The sequence below is a fragment of the Microtus oregoni genome, unplaced genomic scaffold, assembly GCF_018167655.1.
Source record: "Microtus oregoni isolate MIOR12 unplaced genomic scaffold, Mior012 000027F_ref0000203, whole genome shotgun sequence".
NCBI classification, from domain to species: Eukaryota; Metazoa; Chordata; class Mammalia; order Rodentia; family Cricetidae; genus Microtus; species Microtus oregoni.
In genome coordinates, this window is record NW_024543086.1 from 6,652,680 (window position 1) to 6,672,500 (window position 19,821).

The 19,821-nt window shown below is 35.0% G+C and overlaps 1 protein-coding gene across 2 annotated transcripts in view; it reads left to right on the forward strand.

The window, feature by feature from the left end:
- The first annotated feature begins 332 nt into the window (after positions 1-332).
- The window catches only part of Gabra1 (gamma-aminobutyric acid type A receptor subunit alpha1), a 56,024-nt gene continuing 36,535 nt past the window's right edge, over positions 333-19,821 (forward strand). Inside the window, exons 1-3 of one of the 2 annotated variants that reach the window (XM_041676114.1) lie at positions 333-942; positions 3,286-3,374; positions 6,942-7,051. In XM_041676114.1, coding sequence (XP_041532048.1) covers positions 3,301-3,374; positions 6,942-7,051 — 184 coding nt within the window. In that variant the 5' untranslated portion in view covers positions 333-942; positions 3,286-3,300. Of the gene's footprint in view, positions 943-1,043; positions 1,066-3,285; positions 3,375-6,941; positions 7,052-19,821 lie in introns of those variants that run through there. The other variant, XM_041676115.1, reaches the window with a different exon arrangement.

The window sequence follows — 19,821 nt, forward strand, 5'->3', positions numbered from 1 at the left end:
TTCTGAAGCTTGCCTGGCTGTCCTCTATGCTACAGATGAAAGGCAGGGTGCAAAGCGCTGGGAACCTAAGAAAGTACGAAGGACTCTAAAGCTAGGGGCCCATCTCTAGCGGGCAGGGTTCTTCCCTGCTGTCCCTTCACCGTCCCTGGCTCTGCAACATGCTGCGATTTAGACATATGTGTGGGAGTGTTCAAGGGAGAACAAGTCGAGAGGACAGAGCGCTCCCCGCACGTGTCAGCCTGCCTCTCCCTGCTTCATAGCTTGCGTTCATTCATATGGATGCAGTAGTTAAATATTTGATCAGAGGTAGCAGAGTTACAAGGACCGGTTGTTCTTTAATGAGCACACCTTGGAATAGTGTGCAAGAGAGAAGAGATCCTAAGTGTAGTCCCCATGTCTAACCCTTTCTCCCCTTCCCTCCCCCATCCCAGTCCCACCTCCTACCCACCAAAATAAAGGAATGATTGCAGTAGATTGAAGAAAGATTTGAGTCGGGAGCTACAGAGAAAGAGATTAGGGCCAGAGCGGCGCAAGTTAAATTGCGCTGCATATATATAAAAAAAAAAATGGGCGGATTGGTGTCCAGATCCAGTGGCTGGTACCACCTTCCTTTCTAAAATAAAATCTCTCTGGCATGAAGTCACCGCCTATTTCACATCCGGTTTGCGCTGGGACGTATTACTACTGTCTTGGTACAGAGAAATCTTTTGTTGTATAGCTGCAGATTGGATATTGGGAAGCAAATTTGGGTATGAAATCTCCAGTGCAGGAGCACGCAGAGTCCATGATGGCTCAGACCGAGTGAGTGAGCGCGGCGCGAGGACGCCCTCCGCCCGGCGCGCCCGCGCTCGCACACTCGCGCAGCTCCGGCTCACCGCGATCCTCTCTCCCACACTTTTCTCCCTGGTCTGGAGCGATCCGGTGCCCAGAGGGGGCCCCAAGGTAAGTGAGACTTCGGACCGCGAACAGAGCTTGCAGCGTGCCTTGTCGTAGCTGGAGAGGCAGGGATGCTCTAGAGGGGAAGAGAGCAGGAGCCAGCAGGACAGGAGCTGAAGCTGGGAGCAGGTAGAAACAAGGAATGTTTTTCTTTCAGCGTGAAAACTGCAGCGATATTGGAGCAGGATTTTCTCTTCCTTCTCTTCTCTCTGAAGCAGATTTGAATGTACCCTGAGGGGTGGGTGGTGACATGCTGTTTTGATTTTTTTTTTTCTGGCCAAGGGGAGCTGGGGTGAGTTGGGGAGGGGCGCTGGGATTTGCCATCAGCTGAAGTTAAGAGGCTAGAACAGAAAACCTGTCACCCTCTTCCATCCTAAGGAAGACTCGCTCACCCTGCTGGAACACTTCCCTTCTCCCCTATCCAGCACCCGCGGCTGAAATGCCCTCTGATGTAGGGGTCTCTCTCATTCGGGGAATGAGAAGCTAAACTTACTTGATCTGGGTGGCAGGGGAGGTGGGTAGTGGAGCATGTGTCTGGCTAGGGGTAGCATGGAGGTGGAGATGGGTGAGGAGACAGCTCCGTGCTCTCTTTTCAACTATCATGTTTGTATTCGCAAGAAACTTTCTTCCTCCACAGCTGAAGTGCCAGGGCAGGGTTGTTTTCCTCCAAATATCAGAGGAGTGCAAAAGCTATGGTGTCTGAGCTTGGGGTTCTGTTTCCTTCACCCCTTTAGGACTTTCTCCCTTTTCTAGAATCAATGGGAATTAATAGGGCCAAGAGAAGATGTTTTGCTACTCAGAACAGATGTTAATTTTCTTTTGAAAGGGTGAATTATCATTGTGTGATTTGGATCCAATATTTTAACCTAATGATATTTATTCAAGGTGTCTTGTCATATTCTACTCCTGTGTGTCCAAAGCAGCCACCGAATAAAGGAAAGCTATGATGAAGCTCACAGTTCTTATCTACATCATTGCACTCTGAATCAATTCGGGCTCCTTGCTTACATGCCTGTTTGTGAGGGGTTTTACTGGTTGGCATGATCCCGGAGAGTGTGGAGAGCATTTTGTTGATGTGTTTAAAGGCATACCACATGGACCTACAGAGGGCTCAATGTGAAAAATAGGTTTTATGAGGCTTCCATCTATTCAACCCCGATTCTACTAAAGAGTTAAGATTCAGGAAAGTGGTAAAAGAAAATACATGTGATAGTTTTCGTTGTAGGACAGGAATTAATTTCAGTGCATTTAAGTAACTAAATCTGCTTCTTATCCAGGTAGTGCTCAGGACATCAAAATATGGTTCAACAATTATGTATATATGCATACATAATTATATGAATACATACAACACACATATATATTTTTATAAGTGCTCCATTCTATATTCCTTTTTTCCTGCAGTACCCCTCTAACCACAACCAAATTCAACATCAGTTAATGATTGATTGTACTTTACCTAAGTGGGAATAAATATCCCCTTCTTTTCATGCAAAGCAAACCACTTAAGCTTCCATCTGTTGGAGATGAAGCATTTTCTAGCAGCAACCTGGAAGAAATTAGAGAATGCATGCAAGATATGTGTGGGTATGTTTGTACGCATTAATGTGTGTGTGTGTGTGTCTGGGGGAGACAGAGAAAGAGAGGGAGAGGAAGAGAGACAGAGAGAGACAGAGAGAGAGAAAGAGAGAGAGAGAGAGAGAGCACATGGCTTGACTATAAAGTGTATCTTTTAGCTTCATAGAAACATTAGTGGGCCTTTTTAACATCCACACAGAAGCACGACTTTGGCATTCAACAGTGTGTTTCCAATGGTTTTTATAAAGAGGTAAATACAGTTGCTCCTGAAATCAAGGTACAGAGACGTATTCAGTCAACAGGAGGTGTTAACCTACCACATCTTACCTACCCGCATGCTCTCCTGATAGAGACACCAAGCTTAAATCTTTCAAGACAGATTCTGCCACAAGGACCCAAATCACAAAGGTCAAAATTTTCAGATGATCAACAACAGAAAGGAATCAGGCAGCAAGTAATGGAAATTTAAAAGCTATTTTAGAAACCAACTCACAGTTTTTGTGTTGAGCAATACTGTCACCTGAAAGCATTTCAACTTGTATTCTTTTTACAGGATAAACTAAAACACTGGTATATTTTTGAATGAAGTGATGGTAAGGAAGGTGGAGAGTGGATGGTCCAGGCTTCCATTGCTTCCAATGAGGTGTCATATTCCAGTGAGGTCATTTCCTGACTTCAAAGCATTCATCTGAACTGCCTCAGTCAGCCCTAGTGGTTATAACCTGATGTTTCTTGCAAGACACATTGATCTCTACTTATTCCACTTTTCAGTTGCACAAGTCCGTGATGAAGAAAAGTCCGGGTCTCTCTGTCTATCTTTGGGCCTGGATCCTCATTCTCAGCACTCTATCAGGAAGAAGGTGGGGGCACTTTATCTTAAATCTGCATGACAATTTCTGTAATTTTACATTTATTCCATCAGGGGGAAGAGAATTGTCCATGGCTGAATTCATGACTAAGGGAATTGAGATGACTTAACTGCAACAGAATTTCAGCTAAGATTAAAGAATAGACTAGGATATGAAAAGAACTTTCTTATTAGGATGCTCGCTAGAATACACTTAAGAAGCTTCTTTAGGCTAGGAAATATCTGAGTTCAACTTTTAAGGCTGAAATAGAACTTTGCAGTTTTTATTTGTAACTGAACAACAAAGCCTATAGTTTCCTAATTTACAAAAAAAGTTACTGGATTAATTTCTGCATGCCATATAAATTGTAAATTAATTTTCCAACAAAAAAATTCTAATCATTTGCAAAAATCATAGAGTAAGCTGCCAAAACATGGGAGTAGAAAAGTTAAAATATTATTTATAACTTGAATGTCATGTCTATGAACATGTGCATATTGTATTATAAATAAAGATTGATAAACCAACAGAGATGCACTGTACCAGATGAATATTTTAAAATACTAGATAAAAATTAAACTGCGCTAGTCAAGCATATGTACTAGGAAGACATGATGTGAATAAATTTCAGTAAGTTCAACTGACAAAAATATTTTCTAATTAACCAATCAAGAACATGAGATACCTAGTATTAGCAAATGACCAAATGGTTTATATTGTCCTTTATCTACTTAATGGCTTTTGATTAATCTTTTCTTGTGCCTCATTGGAAGGTTCTCGTCAATATCCTAAAATTCTGAACTCCTTGAAATGTAATAGGGAATGAATATGAGTCAAAGTCAGGGGTATGAAGTCTTGGAAAGGCAGAGGTTTCTGAGAAATGGTTTTCAATGAGATTCTGACTGTGCTACATTTTAGCATTATCATGTAAATAAATATCAGATGATACTTATATCAGATATACTGTCAGATACTCTGAATTTGAGGAGTGATAACTGAATTCTGAAAAATTATATGAAGTGTTACTATTATAATGACCTGTAGGTGGAGTTAGTGCACAGCGTTTTATTACAGAGTGGTTCATATGGAATCAAATGCAGGTTTAGTAACTGACATTTCTCTTCCAAATGCATATTCAGTTTAGGGCACTCTACATTGATATTAGTATTCATATTTCCCCCCAAAATCATCTTAATCTTTCTCCTAGGGTTCTTCTGTGTCAATTGTAACTTTACATATGGAATTAGAAGTCAGCTTGAAGAGGAACCTGATTACAAAATCATAATAAAAGAAGATTTCCATTCTGAGTGGGATAGCAGGACTGGTCTTGTTGGGGAGGGGGTTGATCTCTTTGGTATTTGCATTCTAAGGCTAACAATTGATGAAAGCAAGATTTGTAAGCTGAAAAGATTTCTTGCATTTTACAATAGCTCTGCAAACACAGGGAGCACAGATAAAGGTAACAGATACCAGGGATCCTGAGGGTTGTGTTAGCAGCCTAACCACCCTCTGATATCATCTTAACTTATCTCCTTTCCTCTCTGAAATTTATTGCTTTCTCCTTAAGAGTTTTCTCCAAAAAAAAAAATTGCTGAATTCTAAGGTGTGTTCATATTTTCTTCTCATCTTTATCAAGGTGACCTTCCAATGTCCTTGAAAGATGCATGGATGGCATTTGGTTTGTGGCAACAAATTTTTATAAATAATTCCTTTCAGAAAATTACTTTTTGCCTTTGCCGTACTGCTGTCATCTGCCCATGAGACGGGAGGGAAGTCACACGCTCTCTGAAAATTTGATTTAAAAAAAAAAACAAAATGAAACAGCAGGACTTAATTTTGTTAAAATTAACAGTTTAATTTTGCTAAAGGAGAGTAAGTCCTCAATCGCTGTGACATGGCAGATAGATTAATATTTAATTTAAGGGATTAAATATGATTTCATAGAGACGAATTTCATACATTTAATGTCACAGAGAACTTGAACTTAGTACTAGTGAATTAAAACTCTATGAGCACAGTAGTCACTGAAAGGACGTACAACTCAGTGAACGTCTATGCAGTTAGAACAGGCATTCAGAAAAGGAACAGTGACGATCCCATTAAATTTACCGTTTCACAATGTGTATCCTTTATGCATTTATCCATCACGGAACTAGAAAAACTAAATATTTTTGTATCCTTCAAGGGGCCGTTATCTGCATTCAGGCCTTCCTTATTCCCTTCTATTTAGCCTAGATAATTGGGTGTGTCTTGTTTTTATGTGCAAGGTTTAAATAAAATCTTATAAAATTAAGAAAAAGAAAAGTGGTATTTGAACTTTACGTATACAAAATTAGTAGCTTGTAAAACAGCATTTGTTTCTGAAATGCTAATAGATTATATTTGGTGTTCTTATCAAATAAGTCAATCCTGGTTTAAAATGCCACTTTTTTACATATATTTTTAACTACGTAACTACACATGAGTGAAGCAAAGGAATAATAAAATTTAAATATGAAGTGTGTAGATTTGTTACCCTTTCTTAGCTTTATACACCATATCCACTTACTCTTTCCACTCAAGGTGAGAGCTTCCCCTGAAATCTGCTACCAAGTGTATGCTCTTTCTAAGATAGAAACTTCATCTCTCCATGGATTTTGAAAACGTCACACAAATCATTACATAAAATAAGATTGAATCTTTATAGATAATAAGAGGGTTGGTATAGGAAACACACAGTATACGAGGTATAACCTATATGGTTGAAAACCAGAATCGAAACACTAAGGGATAGAACACATATCCTCAAACAGGAAGACACGGGAATTGCCATTACTTTACAGAGGATAAAAATAAAGTGTTATCTCAGAAGGTGAAGAAAGCTGAGTTCTGGCCTGAGCCGTGCTCTTAAGTGGTGGTATCTTAAAACACAAGCCCAAGGTTTCATGCACCTTGCAGCAAGAGTATTAACTTGACTTTTTTCATAATGGTTCTACTACACCTAATCCCAGGAATGACCAAATTCAATCAAATAAAGGTTTAAATAAAATTTCAAAATTTGTTCATACATCTCAGGGGAATGAAAATTTCCACGTTGATAAGTTAAAATTAACATAATAAATCATTTGTATATCTTCCTTTCTTGAATATTTTAAATGGACATCCAAAAATTAAAAGCACAGAGTATGAAAAGGAAATTGGAGAAGGAAGTTTGGTAGGTGAGAAAAATGCATATTTAATTTTTAGGTAAACTTTTATATTAGTTTTATAACCCACATAGATAAACAAAAGAAATGTGGATGAAAGCCTCCAAGATGGCTTTTATAGGATGAGTTAATATTCTGGCTTGTTCAGGGAAGATATGTCTAAGACTCGCTACCTTTAGAGAACTGAAAACGTAGACTTAGATCTCATTTTCTATATTAAAATTAAAAGTCCATCACCAATGAGACTACAGATGAGAAAGTGACAATTGTGTTATAATTACTTTCAAACTTGCAACAGCAAGGAAAGTAATACAGTCTGAGAAAGGCTTTGAATGGTAAGAGGTTTGGTGGAAATTTACAATTTTGTGCTCTTGTTTTCTTATTCTTTCCCCAGCTATGGACAGCCCTCCCAGGATGAACTTAAAGACAATACCACTGTCTTCACGAGGATTTTGGACCGACTGCTGGATGGTTATGACAATCGTTTGAGACCAGGGTTGGGAGGTAAGCTAGACTCTCACACTATTCTTTAGGAAATTCAGTGTTATTAAATCTTTATTAGTCTGGCTCTGCTTTCTCTTCAAACGGTAACTAAAAATGTTAGCATACGATTGATTAATCCTATTTTAATAAATCACTAATCCAGTTTACTAAGATAGTTTCTGCACATACATAAATAAGTTGAAAGACAGACACAAATTCTTATATTTACACAAAAGATATATGTACTCTTGACAAGCACAGTATTTTTATTTCTCTGTCTAATGACTTGGTTATAGAAAAAGAAAGGTAATATTCTCTCATTTAGTATGATTTATCAGCTTCACCTGCACTGCTCTGCCTGCACTGAATTCTATCTCTGATTCTATGCTAGAAATATTTACTTTAGAAGATCATGTATTCAATCATACCTTTGTGTTATATTACCCAATCTCTATGATCAAGGCTGGATAAGACAGATGGTAGTGTTTCATTTTTAAACGATACCTTTGAACATATTTTATAATTTAATTTAGTAAAGTTGATGCTTCTTATAACAATAATTAATTGATTAATTTATTAAGGAATTTCTGTTAGGGAGAAAACAATGTTCAATTGTATGTATTTAATATTATATGCCCACTAGTGCCTACCAGAATTTGCATGCTGATTTGAATAATCCTTGAAAAAAATAACACCTTACTGTGATTGAGTAAAGACTAAAGAAGCCACACCAAAATATTGATCTTAAGCAAAACAAACAAAATGAAGAAAGAAACTGTGATTCAAAATCTCATGGGAAACCAACATATGACTCTATGACTCCAAGTTACAACCAAATTGTCACCTTTACAAAGAACAGAAATGTATAGTAATATTTAAGCAGCTATATGAAGAGTCACTCCTTATTAAGCTAGATAGAACAGATAAATGAAGCTGAACTTAAGAGCTAAAGCACTGGTTTTCAAACAAACTGGTATCATGGATTTAGAATCATTCATTCATTCACTGTTCAGAGGTGGTACTGTAATGAAAGACTTTGCAGATGCTAGTCATGTTCTCTCTACTCATGAGCTATGTTTCGAGATACAAAGTCTCTAAAAAAACCCAAATAGCTTGTATATTAGCATCACATGGGTGGAAATCATGCGTCTATTTTAAGGCTGGCAAAAATCATTATCATTTCATATGTTAAGAGGAGAGTGCCTCACCAGAGTCACAACTGGGTATATATATATATATATATATAAACTTATCAGGTGTGCTTTCTTATCAATTTCACAAATTAATTTTGGAAATAGTTTCTTCAGGTTTGGTCTGCATCTTGATTCTTTTAACTTCTTGGGGGAGTCAATAGTATTGCAAAGTTGCTGCATATAACGTCATGTACTCATAGACTCAGATACTAAGAAGTCTGCGAATGGAGCGTAGACACATTATGTCTGATGCTCCAAAAAGCAGTCTAGGTGGATTAGGAAGCCTCTCTGTCAAGAAAAAGTCAAACCTTACATTTGAGATGAAATATTCATAAAATGGATAGCACAGATTGGTTCTTAATGTAAAAATAAATGTCATCATGTATCTAAGCATTTGGATTGATGCCAAGAAATTTGATATCTTTGCATACCATCTGAATAAATTGCAAAGACTAGAGATAAGGGATGTACAAAACGATGCAACCACTAGGTTATTGATAGAAATTATAAAAAAGAAAGGCTTCTAAAAATTCTGATACATATTTCCTTTACTTAATGTCCATCCTGTCTCAGGTCCAACCTTAGAGTAGGATGGACCTCATATGCCAATAGTTTAGGAAATCATATTTTTACTTTATTGTGTGTATGTAAATATCCTCTGAATGTTTTCATGTGACTGTCAATTTGCTAGAGAATTTTCTGTAAATGCACACATGCACACAGTTCCTCTAATGATCATTTGTGATTGTATTGTTATTAGAGTCTGAGTAACAAAGCATGACTGTTAGTTTTCATTTAATTGTACATTCTAACTCCTTAATAAACATTTTGTACCTACACCTAAACCACAGAGAGCCATGCGTTGCAAAAGAACAGACAGCCTAAAGTACAAATTCAAAGTTAATTTTTGAGATCTATGACATTGAAAGATTTTCTTAAAGAAATAGCTACATTATCAGAATATTACTATGTTTTAGTCTAGAACTGCTTAATCTCTGAAAATAGCAGAAGCAGACTTGTGGGTTAGAGAACAGAAATAATGGTTAATCTCATAAAGGTCAAGTATATTCTTATAAAGGAACACAAACTCATGATTTAGAAAAATATTTTTTTTTAAAAAAATGAAAGTCTATTAACCTCTAGGAAAAAAATTATTTTTCTTTTTCTCATTCCTAAAAATGCTGACTTAAAGAATATGATGCTCATAAAAAACAAAGGAAAATATAGTAGAAACCTTGTTTCTGTTTCTATTTTAAAAACTGGCTTAGAATGTAATGAAACCAAATGTGCAAGGGCTGAGTTTTTTTTTAAACTATAATATTGAATAACCTTATTTTTTTACATTTTGATGGACAGTCCTAATTAATGGACAAGCAGCCATGCAACTGTTATAGGATCAAAACAGTTTATGAACATTTTGATATTAAATAACTAGATAATAACAGTTAAAAGTTGATTATCTTTCTAGGGCATTGATTTTATAATATAATCAGCTATGAGTTTTCAGAAAATAGTTAGCTCTGATACTGACTGGCTAAACAGAAATTATCTGATATTTTTTAAGAATAAAATATTTAATTACATTATTTGCTATATATCCCATAATTTAAGAATGGTATGATTAATAGGAAATGTCTGTAAAAATGAGGTTATCACATTTATTATTATTATTTACAAAACTCATTTACTTTCAGAAGAAAAGGATAAGTAAAGGAAGAGTCAAGATTTTATCTTACATGAAAACAAGGCAAAAACTTCTTAGTAGTTTGCTTATAGTTACATTTGAGATAACTTTCTCCTAGAAAGGAACCCTGTTGTCTTCTTCATCATGTTTAAACAGTGTGAAAAAACAGAGATGTTTCTTCTGAATACAATCAGGAAATAGAGATATGGCAATGAAACTTAAGGTTGTGTAAGTAACTCTTCAATAGGCATATCCATTATGACATCTTCAGCTTTATTATTTTGGAGTGTACACCCGGATGTAATTAGGAATGAAATTCAAGACTTGGTTGGTCCAGGTATTGGAAATCAGCTTTCAGACATTATAATACTATTGTAAAAAGTTAATCCCTGTCCCTGTTAGCACCAAGTATCAACTCAAGAAAGAATAAATAGAAGTATGAAATGAGGAGAAATTTTCTGGTAGAGGCTGCTTTTTTATTTAAATATTGTTGTTTTTAAAAATGGGTGAATCAAAATAAATTAGAACATGTAGTACAGTACTAATTATTGAATGTCAAATGAACAAACAATTAATGAGTCAGTGAAAATTATACTTCACATAAAAATAATTGCAGAAAATTTGATTTAAAATTATAAATAGTTTGAAAATGTATAGACTCATCAATAATTACTGAATTTGTTCTCATTTATAATCTCTTGTTTTTGTGGCAAGAGAACAAGAGACTCTTCTCTCAAGCAGAAAACTCAAAGTGTGATTGACTAACCTAAGTTCAAGACTAAAAGAGTTAAATAGTTGGGAAAATAAAGGTGAAAACCAGAGAGAGATGGAAAGATAAGAAAAGATAAGTTCAAGAAGAAAGAAAGGAAAAGAGAGGCCAGGAATGGGGAGTGGGACTGAAGTGTAGCAAGAAGCATCAGTGTGCTACAGAGGACTAGAGACAGTTCTGAAACAGAGGAGTACATGGGCACCGTGGAGAGACACACAACTTCTTACGTTTGTCCGTAAACAGGACCAAATTGAATGTTCACAATAAATTGGTTTTTTAATACTTTTCTCTATATGTTAAAATATATTAAGGATGGCTGTGTGTTCTCAGCTCTTCCCCAAACTAAGCTACTGTATAGACCTGGGTGAAATTTGATTTGTCTATATATAGACTTTATTCCAACTCTTGGAACTGTAAAAAATAATCCACAGGCAGTCACCACATGTTTAATGCTGAAGAAATATTTCAGAGGTTCTAAGAACAAGGGATACCTTGTCTCTACACCCTATCTTTTTGTCTCTTCTGTAGAGACCTCTTCCATTTTATGGTATGCTTCAGTTCCACTGTGAACCAGACTGGTATATAGTGAACTTTTTGTACAGGTATCCTCATTTTACCCTTTTCAAAACAAATCCCAGCAAATCCATGGTTCACTGTAATACAAATGAGATGGAGCACAGGAGATAAAATATGGGTAAAGTCACAACTAAAGGACTTACAGAAACTCTTCATCCCTCCCTCTTTCTGTCTCTGATATTTCTTGGAAGTACTGTTAACAATTTCTAAATCTACTTTTACGTTTAATGATGTAACAAATAATGCAAGGAATGATGGATGACTCTCAAAAGATTTTGTCACTAAACTACACAGATAAGGAAAGCCAAGGAAAGAGATGTGAGTAGAAAAGTAAAATGTATAGATACATAGAGTTTAAGACAGTGAGTCTATCCTTGCTACATATAAACAGTATTTAGTTAAATACTTAATATTTTTGTTATATGCATTGTTGTTTTAATTTCTTTGGTTCTGGTCTTGTTCCTTTTCTAAATAAAAATAAACAGGGTTAATGGGGATTTAAGCATCTCTTTGTGTCATTAGCAATCTTAGATACACAAAATATTTTAGAAGTAGTAGGCTTAAGAGGTAATCTTTGCCTCTAGATATATGTACTGGACTGTTTTATGTCAACTTGATACAATATAGAATCAAGAATGTGGAATCAAGAATCTCAACCTAAAAAAATGCCCTCTAGATTAGTCTGTGGTCTGCCTGTGGGTCATTTTCTCAACTGATGATTGATATAGTGGGAGCCAGGTCACTATAACTGGCACCACACTGGGTAGGTAGTCCTTCAAGTTGTAAGAAGGCAGACAAACCTACCCGTGATGAAGCAAGCCAGTAAGCAGCACTCCTCCATGACTTCTTCTGCATCAGCTCCTGCCTCCAGGTTTGCCAAACATCAGTTCTGGCCTTGACCTCCCCTTTCAGTGAAAAGGTGTGTTGTGGAACTGTATGCTGAAATAAACCCCTTTCCCCCTAGCTTTGTTTAGTCACGGTGTTTATCTCAGGAGTAGAAACCTTAATTAAAACAGCATCCTTTATCTTTATTACTAGAATTTTTTTTTCTAATCCCAGACTTTAATCAAAGCACTTGATAGCAAAAGGCAGGAGAACCTGGAGTTTAAAGTCATCATGGGTTGCAAAATAAATTCAGGCCTGCTCTTCTACAAGAGAACCTATAAAAGTAAACAGAGAAGCTAAAACAGAATAGTGTCCCCAATCTTGAGTTAGTCAAACTCTTACAAAAATCTTTTTAACTAATTCTTAACGCAGCTATTATAAGAGGACTCAGCTTGAAAAAGCAAACTTGCCTGAAGTTCTTTGTCACTGAAAAAATGATATTGGTTTCTCAGGGAATTTACTTGTCTTTTGGGTTGTGTTTTTCTTTCAAATATGAGAAAAGTGGAAAACTAAAGGAAGGCAAATGTGAGTGAACTGTATATTTTGTACAATGCTTAAAAGTTTAAGTCATATCCAGGAGACAGAGGAAGGCGTCTATCTACATGAGTTTGAAGCCAGCCTGGTCTACCAAGCGAGGCACCAAAGCTACACCAAGAAACCTTGCCTCAAAAACCAAAAACAAAAATGAAAAAAAAAAAAGTTTAAGGCACTACAAACAAGGAAACATTTGGGAGGAAGGGAGGAAGTATAAATATTTGAATCGAAAAATTAAAAAATAAATCAAAAAAATATAAAATAAAATTTATCTTCACTTTAAATTAAAATTAATTCATAAACTTTAGTATTCAATAAAAAGACTTGCAAAAAATAAGTGTAAACATTCCCAATTAATCAGACCCAAAGTCTATGAAGGTCAATGAACTCTCATGCAGTCAGGTGAGGTACATGAGTTGTGAAGGTGATTCTGAAGCAGACTGTTTTCAAGTTGAAATACTGTCACAATTTTTTTATTTTTGGTAGTGAATAAATGCATAAAAATAAATTTGATAGTGAAGAAGTGAAATCCAATGTGAAGCTCCACAGCATCGAATGACTATTTTATACTTTTTAAAAAAATAAATAAATATAATTGACTAACTCATAAGATACCTGGTATTCAACAACCTATTACAATTATTTGGCATCCCAAGTAATACTGAGATCAGAGAGAAAAATTATATTCATATTTAACGTTAAAATACTGGTTTGTATTTGTGTTTGGATGAATTTCAAACAGCTTATATTTCTTTCACAATGTGATAGTCTTAGAACTAAAAAGGTCATATATATTGAAGAACATCACAAAATACAAATAAAAAGACTCTGCTTATTTAATCCCTTTTCATGATTGCTTTATTTTACAAAAAATGTTCTTGAATAGAGTATTTAAAATTTATACACTTAGAATTATTAACTTTACAATTATAGTTTTATGGAGTTTGAATGCAAGTTATGGAACAGATGTTCAGATATTTGCAAATGCAACACCCTTACACAGAAAAAGTAGATGCAGACAGTCTACGACATAGTTGTATTTTGAGAGAAAGACAACTACCAAAACCCAAGAAACACAGTTCAATAAACAGAAAATCCCTCTGAATCTTTTCTGGTTGAAGTCTCCAGTTGGATTTTGAAAGCAGCTTATGTAATGGATCACCAGTATATACTAAGGAATGTTCTAGTACATTTATAAATATTCTATTCTAGTTGTTCTTGTTGTATGTCGATCATTTACAAGATCAATGCCAGGAATTTCCTCAGATAAGAGACTATAGTCAGGTTACAAAAACCAGTCTTGGAAAATAGGAATGGATAATTTCTGTGCCCCTATAATTAATATTTTCTATCCTTTCCATTTCCACTTTTCTCCAGTACATTGGGAGGGCTCCTAAATGTTTTCTATAGATTATTTCATCTTATGATAGAATGTGAACTCTCTAAATGAAAATGTATATAAATTTCCTGAGATAAGAACCTCAGAGTTAAGAATCACAGAAAACCATTTTTGGAAATGTAACAGAGAACTAATTCCTATGGGGTGAAATATTATCTGATATTGCTATGTTGCCATCATATATCTTAAGTACTACATGGTATATCATGCCCCAAAGCTTTATATGATAGTATACATATAAAAAGAAGCTCATTTTCCCCAAGACTATCATGCATACCCTTTCTCTAAAATGAATACTATTCTAGAAGACAGCACTCCTAAGACAATAGAAGGAAAATGTTTTTCAGTAGAAATGAAATGTATATGCTGTGCCATAGTAAAATTAATAGACTTTTTCCATATAGACACTTGTATCATTTGGGTTCTCTGCACCCCATCCCACTATGTAGTCAGAGACATTATAGAGATCTTAAAGCAAATCTCTTCACCTTATATCTAGTTTTAGACGGTAAACACAAACAAACTAGGTTGATTTACAAATTAACTTGGGACAAACTTCCATTTTTCCCCTCTGTTGTATTAGGAGGATAGCAAGATTGAGAGATTAGTGTTGCTTCTGTCTATATGATGGTGTTTAAGTGAGAACCCAGGGTATCTCCAGTACTTAAACGGGACCATTTGAAACTAAGATTTTTGTATTTATTTTATGATACTGACTAATGTGAGTCCATTTGGTCTCAATATAGGATTTAATAAATTAAGAGCGCATGAAAACTTTCCCAATGAATATTTCCGAATTGTTCAGTTGACAGCATTTTCATCTAGCGTGTGGCTAATGCCCCATTAAACAAGCTGTTCTTATGAGTATTGTTAAAATGTTGCTTACAACTCTCCCCTCTCCCTTTTTTTCTTATTATAGTCTCTTTTATACTCCACTGTTCACACAGTATCAACTATTTTCTGGAGGTTCAAGTAACAATGTTTCTTCTGTACCCAAAGACTTTTAATGGCATTAGCAGAAAGGTCAGCTGCTTTCTGCCATCCACAGGGGCCTCCACTACAGTCCCACTTATTTCAAAGCACATTTCATCCTGTGATCATTAGCATTACCAGGCTCTAGACATGGCAGTCTTCTCCTTCTGTCTCCTATATAACCATCTACATACCTACCTGTCTATCTATATTCTACCTATCAAATCTTGGTTGAATATGCTTTCATTTATAGAGTGAAGAGATGTGCTGCAAGATGGAAATATTAATCACTTTTGTTCACAGTTTTCTTACTATTATAAAGAATTATGTCTAGCTAGCACACTGATTATAAGAAATATGCTAAATTCACACACATAACAAATGCTTCTTTGACCCTACAATCTTATTTTAAAAAATTACTCCAATGATGGTCCATTTATTATTTCTTCATTCATAACATGAAAAGGGTTAGATTTAAAAAGATGCAAGGATGGTTAATACACTTGCATAGCTTTTACTAGAAGAAAATCAGAGTTAAAAGCTGAGAACTTCATCTCTCAGTCCAATGCATGGTCTACTTACTTTACTGTAGTGATGTTTTCTTTTATGCCTCTGGCACTAATCATCCATTGGAAATATCTCTTCCAAACTGCTATTATTTCAATACTTTTAATAGTGTCTCAATATTGTAGGAAAGTCTAGGTCAAAGAGATTTGTTGTCTGGCAGTTGAAAGGTAATGTAGTACTGGTATCTGTTTAAACACAGCATGGAAAGGTGGGCTTGTTTAAGGACTGACTTTAAAATATAAACTTCTTACTTTGATTTATCGTTATATTCTCCAAAACTGTAGTAACAACCATCACTGTGATACCATTTTATATGAAGTATCAATGTATTTTGCCTTGAATCCTGAATATGTGCAGGCATCTTCACCTAGAGAATCCATTGAATTTCAGTTATGTTGGCTATGAAAAGACTACTGTGAGGGAAACAACCTGGGGGAAATTATTTGAAAATTTAAACCTTTGAACAGTTCCTCCATTCAAATTCTTTTAACTGATTTGTATTTTTGAGCCAATTCCATAGTTATGAAGGGGATTTGGCCATATTTGGTTTTTGCTAGGTTATAGGCATTTTTATCTAAGTTTCTTTTAAGCCTCATGATTCCTCTCATATGCTCTCAAGTAGAAGACATTAAAACATAAAGTGTCATGTTTTCTTCAGACCTTTTGTCATGTGATCTCTAGAAAAATACTGGGCATCATCCAAGTATGCTTAATGAAATGTGAGTGCCGTATCAAATCATTGAATTCTGGTATTAGAGCATATAATTCAATTTTAATTTTTCTTGATTTAGATCGATAATACCTGATAGATAAATGATAGTTGATGGGATAGTTAGATAATAGATAGGTGATAGATTGATTGATATATGGTATATATTATCCCATTTCTCTTTCTCTCTCTATATTATATATATATATATATATATATATATATATTAGATGATACACAGATAGGTAAATAGATAGATAGATAGATAGATAGATAGATAGATAGATAGATAGATAGATGTTACTTGGGAATCTCATTGAGGAAGACCTGGAAGGAAAATATTTTCCAAACACACACACAAAATAAGGTTCATTAGCCGTATTTCAAGATCTCAACAAGAGCACCAAGAAATGATAATATTTCCACTTCCCTTTGGTCTTGAGCCTATACAATCCTTAATGTCAAGTCATTATTTCTTAGTCAAACACAGTGAGATAGTCTTACCAAAGAGGTTTGCTAAGATTCATTTGAAGAAATGTTTTTTCTTGAGACTCTGTGCTTGGGATTATTAGGAAGAGTGACTGACAGAATTCTCACGATATTTCTGATACCCATGACAGGTCTGTTTTGGCCAGGAACTTTACTCTGAATTCTTGCTGGACTACAAGAAGTATGGTATAATGAAAGCCACAGAAATGAATGAAACAATTATTTAAATATTGGCATTTGATATTTTAATATCTTTTGAGATTTGTAAACTTCTTAACAATAGATTTTAGCTCAAAACTTCATGTGTTATTTTGGCCTAAAACTCAGCATGAAACCATTGTATGGTTTTGAAAGTATTCCTAAAGATCTTTGGGAAACAAACAGGTCAATAAAGCTGATTATATTTACTTGAAACATAGTGTCTTAGAGTCATTAAGAAGAAAAAAAGCAAAGAAAGTGTTCATTCTCCTGTTGTAATTGCTCTATGCTGCTCAGGAACCGAGTGGCAGGCTGTTTCACTTGACTATGCTTCTTCCCTCTTCTCTGACATCAACCATTCTTCACATCCAGTTGTTACTTGTTTCTGCTCTCCATCATAAGCATGATTCTGATTTGCAACTTCTGCTTCCCTCCCCTCTCCTCCCCTTCCCTCCCCTTCCATTGAATTCTGTTCCTCTTCTCTTTTTTCCCCTTTATCTATCTCTCCTCTTTTCTCTCTTTTCCATTTGGAGGTTAAAAGAAAATGACAGAGATTACCAGTCAGAAACTCTTTTAGGATACATATATGATTAGAGAATACAGTGAGGAAGTCATTTCAGACTCCTAAGATGCAGGGACTTGAGGTCAGATTTCATGTTTTGGAATATAAAGTGCATACTAGCAAATCTCAGAGGCAAGTGGCTGTTATAAAGTAAAGTATCTGAAGGTTATGAACTGATATTATGAGTATGTTGCAGGCCAAGGATGAATAAAAGATAATAAAAGTTTTAAAACTTTTAGAATTTAAAAATTTTAGAATGTAGTGATAGTCATTCATGTAAATTGTTTCCCATTTTTATCTAATCTTTACCTGGCACAGGTACAATTATGCATGGTTATAGATGTACCCAAACTTAACTATATTTCATGTTTTACTCATTTGGCACAATCATTTTTATAAATAGGATTTTACTTTCAAAATTGTTGATTATATAAATGGCCATCTATTAACCTTCAATCTTAGAACAACCGAGAAAAAATAGTTCCTATATTCTGTAAATTTTCATTTCACTTCTTCAGACCACTTCATCATAAATGATGATGCAAATCACTTGATACTAAAAAAAAAAATTGCTAGTCCAATTTCCTTAAACTAGTTACCTTGTGGAATTTCCATAACAGAAACTTAGTTTTCTTCATATACAAGAAACAGACAATAGTGAAATAGATTCGTAAGACAGTGCCCCAGGTTGGCAAATTATGCCAAAGCGCAGACGAATTAGTTAGCATTTCCTAAACGAATATGCATCTCAAGAATGAAAGTAAAATGGAAAAGCAGAAAGAACTTTGACACTGCAGGCCACTCAGTTACATAAGATAATTACTATAGATCATATATTTAATAGTCACTATGCAATAAGATTTAAACCTTCGAAATAATAAAAGGTCAACTCAATGAATTAAAAGCAATACAAAATCGGAATATCAATCATATGATGAAGAATTATTAGAAAACAAATAAGTTTCCAATTCTTTCTATTGCACAGTTTCAGTAGGATTTAACAGCACAAAAAAATGGATAATAAATAATAAAACACATTTTTTCCAATTTTTATACTTGATAGGAAATAATTTAGACTGCAAATTTTCCTAAGGCTCTAATATCTACTTTTTTTGCACCTCTGCAGAATAAGATATGTATATTTTATTGTATCAAATAAAATCTAAGTGTGAGATACCGAAGAGAAGAATTAAAAGAGACACCACATAATATAAGCTTTAGTTTTTATAAATATGTGGTATTGATTTTCCTTTTGTGATTTTTCATTGAAGAATGGTTACAACATTGTTATAAAATGTTACTAACTGAAGGAACCCTAAGTTCAACAGAATAAACATGCATGAAAATATCATAGTGAAATCATTATATAATTAAGTTTTTGTTATTATAGTAAATAATGAGATGTTTTAAAATCAGAAAAACCATAGTTAAAAATATATGGAGAAAAAGTCTGTGATACAGGTATAGATACATATGAGGGTGGATGTTATAAGATGCAGAGCCAAGGATGTAAGAGGAAAATGGGTAACACAGCCGAGGCTCATTGCTGGGCATTTACTTCTCTTCAGCTACAACTTGTTAGAAGTGAGATCTACATCCACAATTCTATGATATTTTTTGTTACAAGCTACAAAAAGTTTAAGACTGCTTAAAGGCTAAACCAACAGTCCTTCTCAGATGAAGAAACTTATTGGTTGTTTTAAAATCAAGGAAATATTTTCTCAGACAAGAAAAAGTGAAATGATGGTCTCAGACTCTATTTCCTCCTCTGCTTGTTTTTATTGATTGAGATGAACCTCTTGGTAATGAATTTATCCTGAAGTCTTGAGTACCCACGAGTGAATTGCTGAGGGAGACAGGCTAGGCTAGCTCTTGATCCTCCGAAGACTTTACTGCTGCAGCAGTAGGTTGATGTTCTCAAAGTCCTGCGACAGCATTAGAAATGAAAGCACGTGTTAGGCGCTCTTACAAGACTGGGTTGTCATTTCCCAGAGTGCACCTGAAAATTATTTAGCTCTCTTTCCCATTCTCATCCCTAAGCAAATCGTTTCCTTTCAGCCAGCGATCTGTTCCTGTTTCTTGGTTAGCAACTGTATTTCTTTGAAAAATATCTCTGCTGAGTTGTCACAAAACTGCAGCAAATATGGTTCATCGGTTTCTGGATAGGCCATCAGAGGCCACTCTAATAAAAATTACATTCAATGTGGAAAAAAACCCAGCATACTATATTAACGTTTTCCATGCCACAATATGT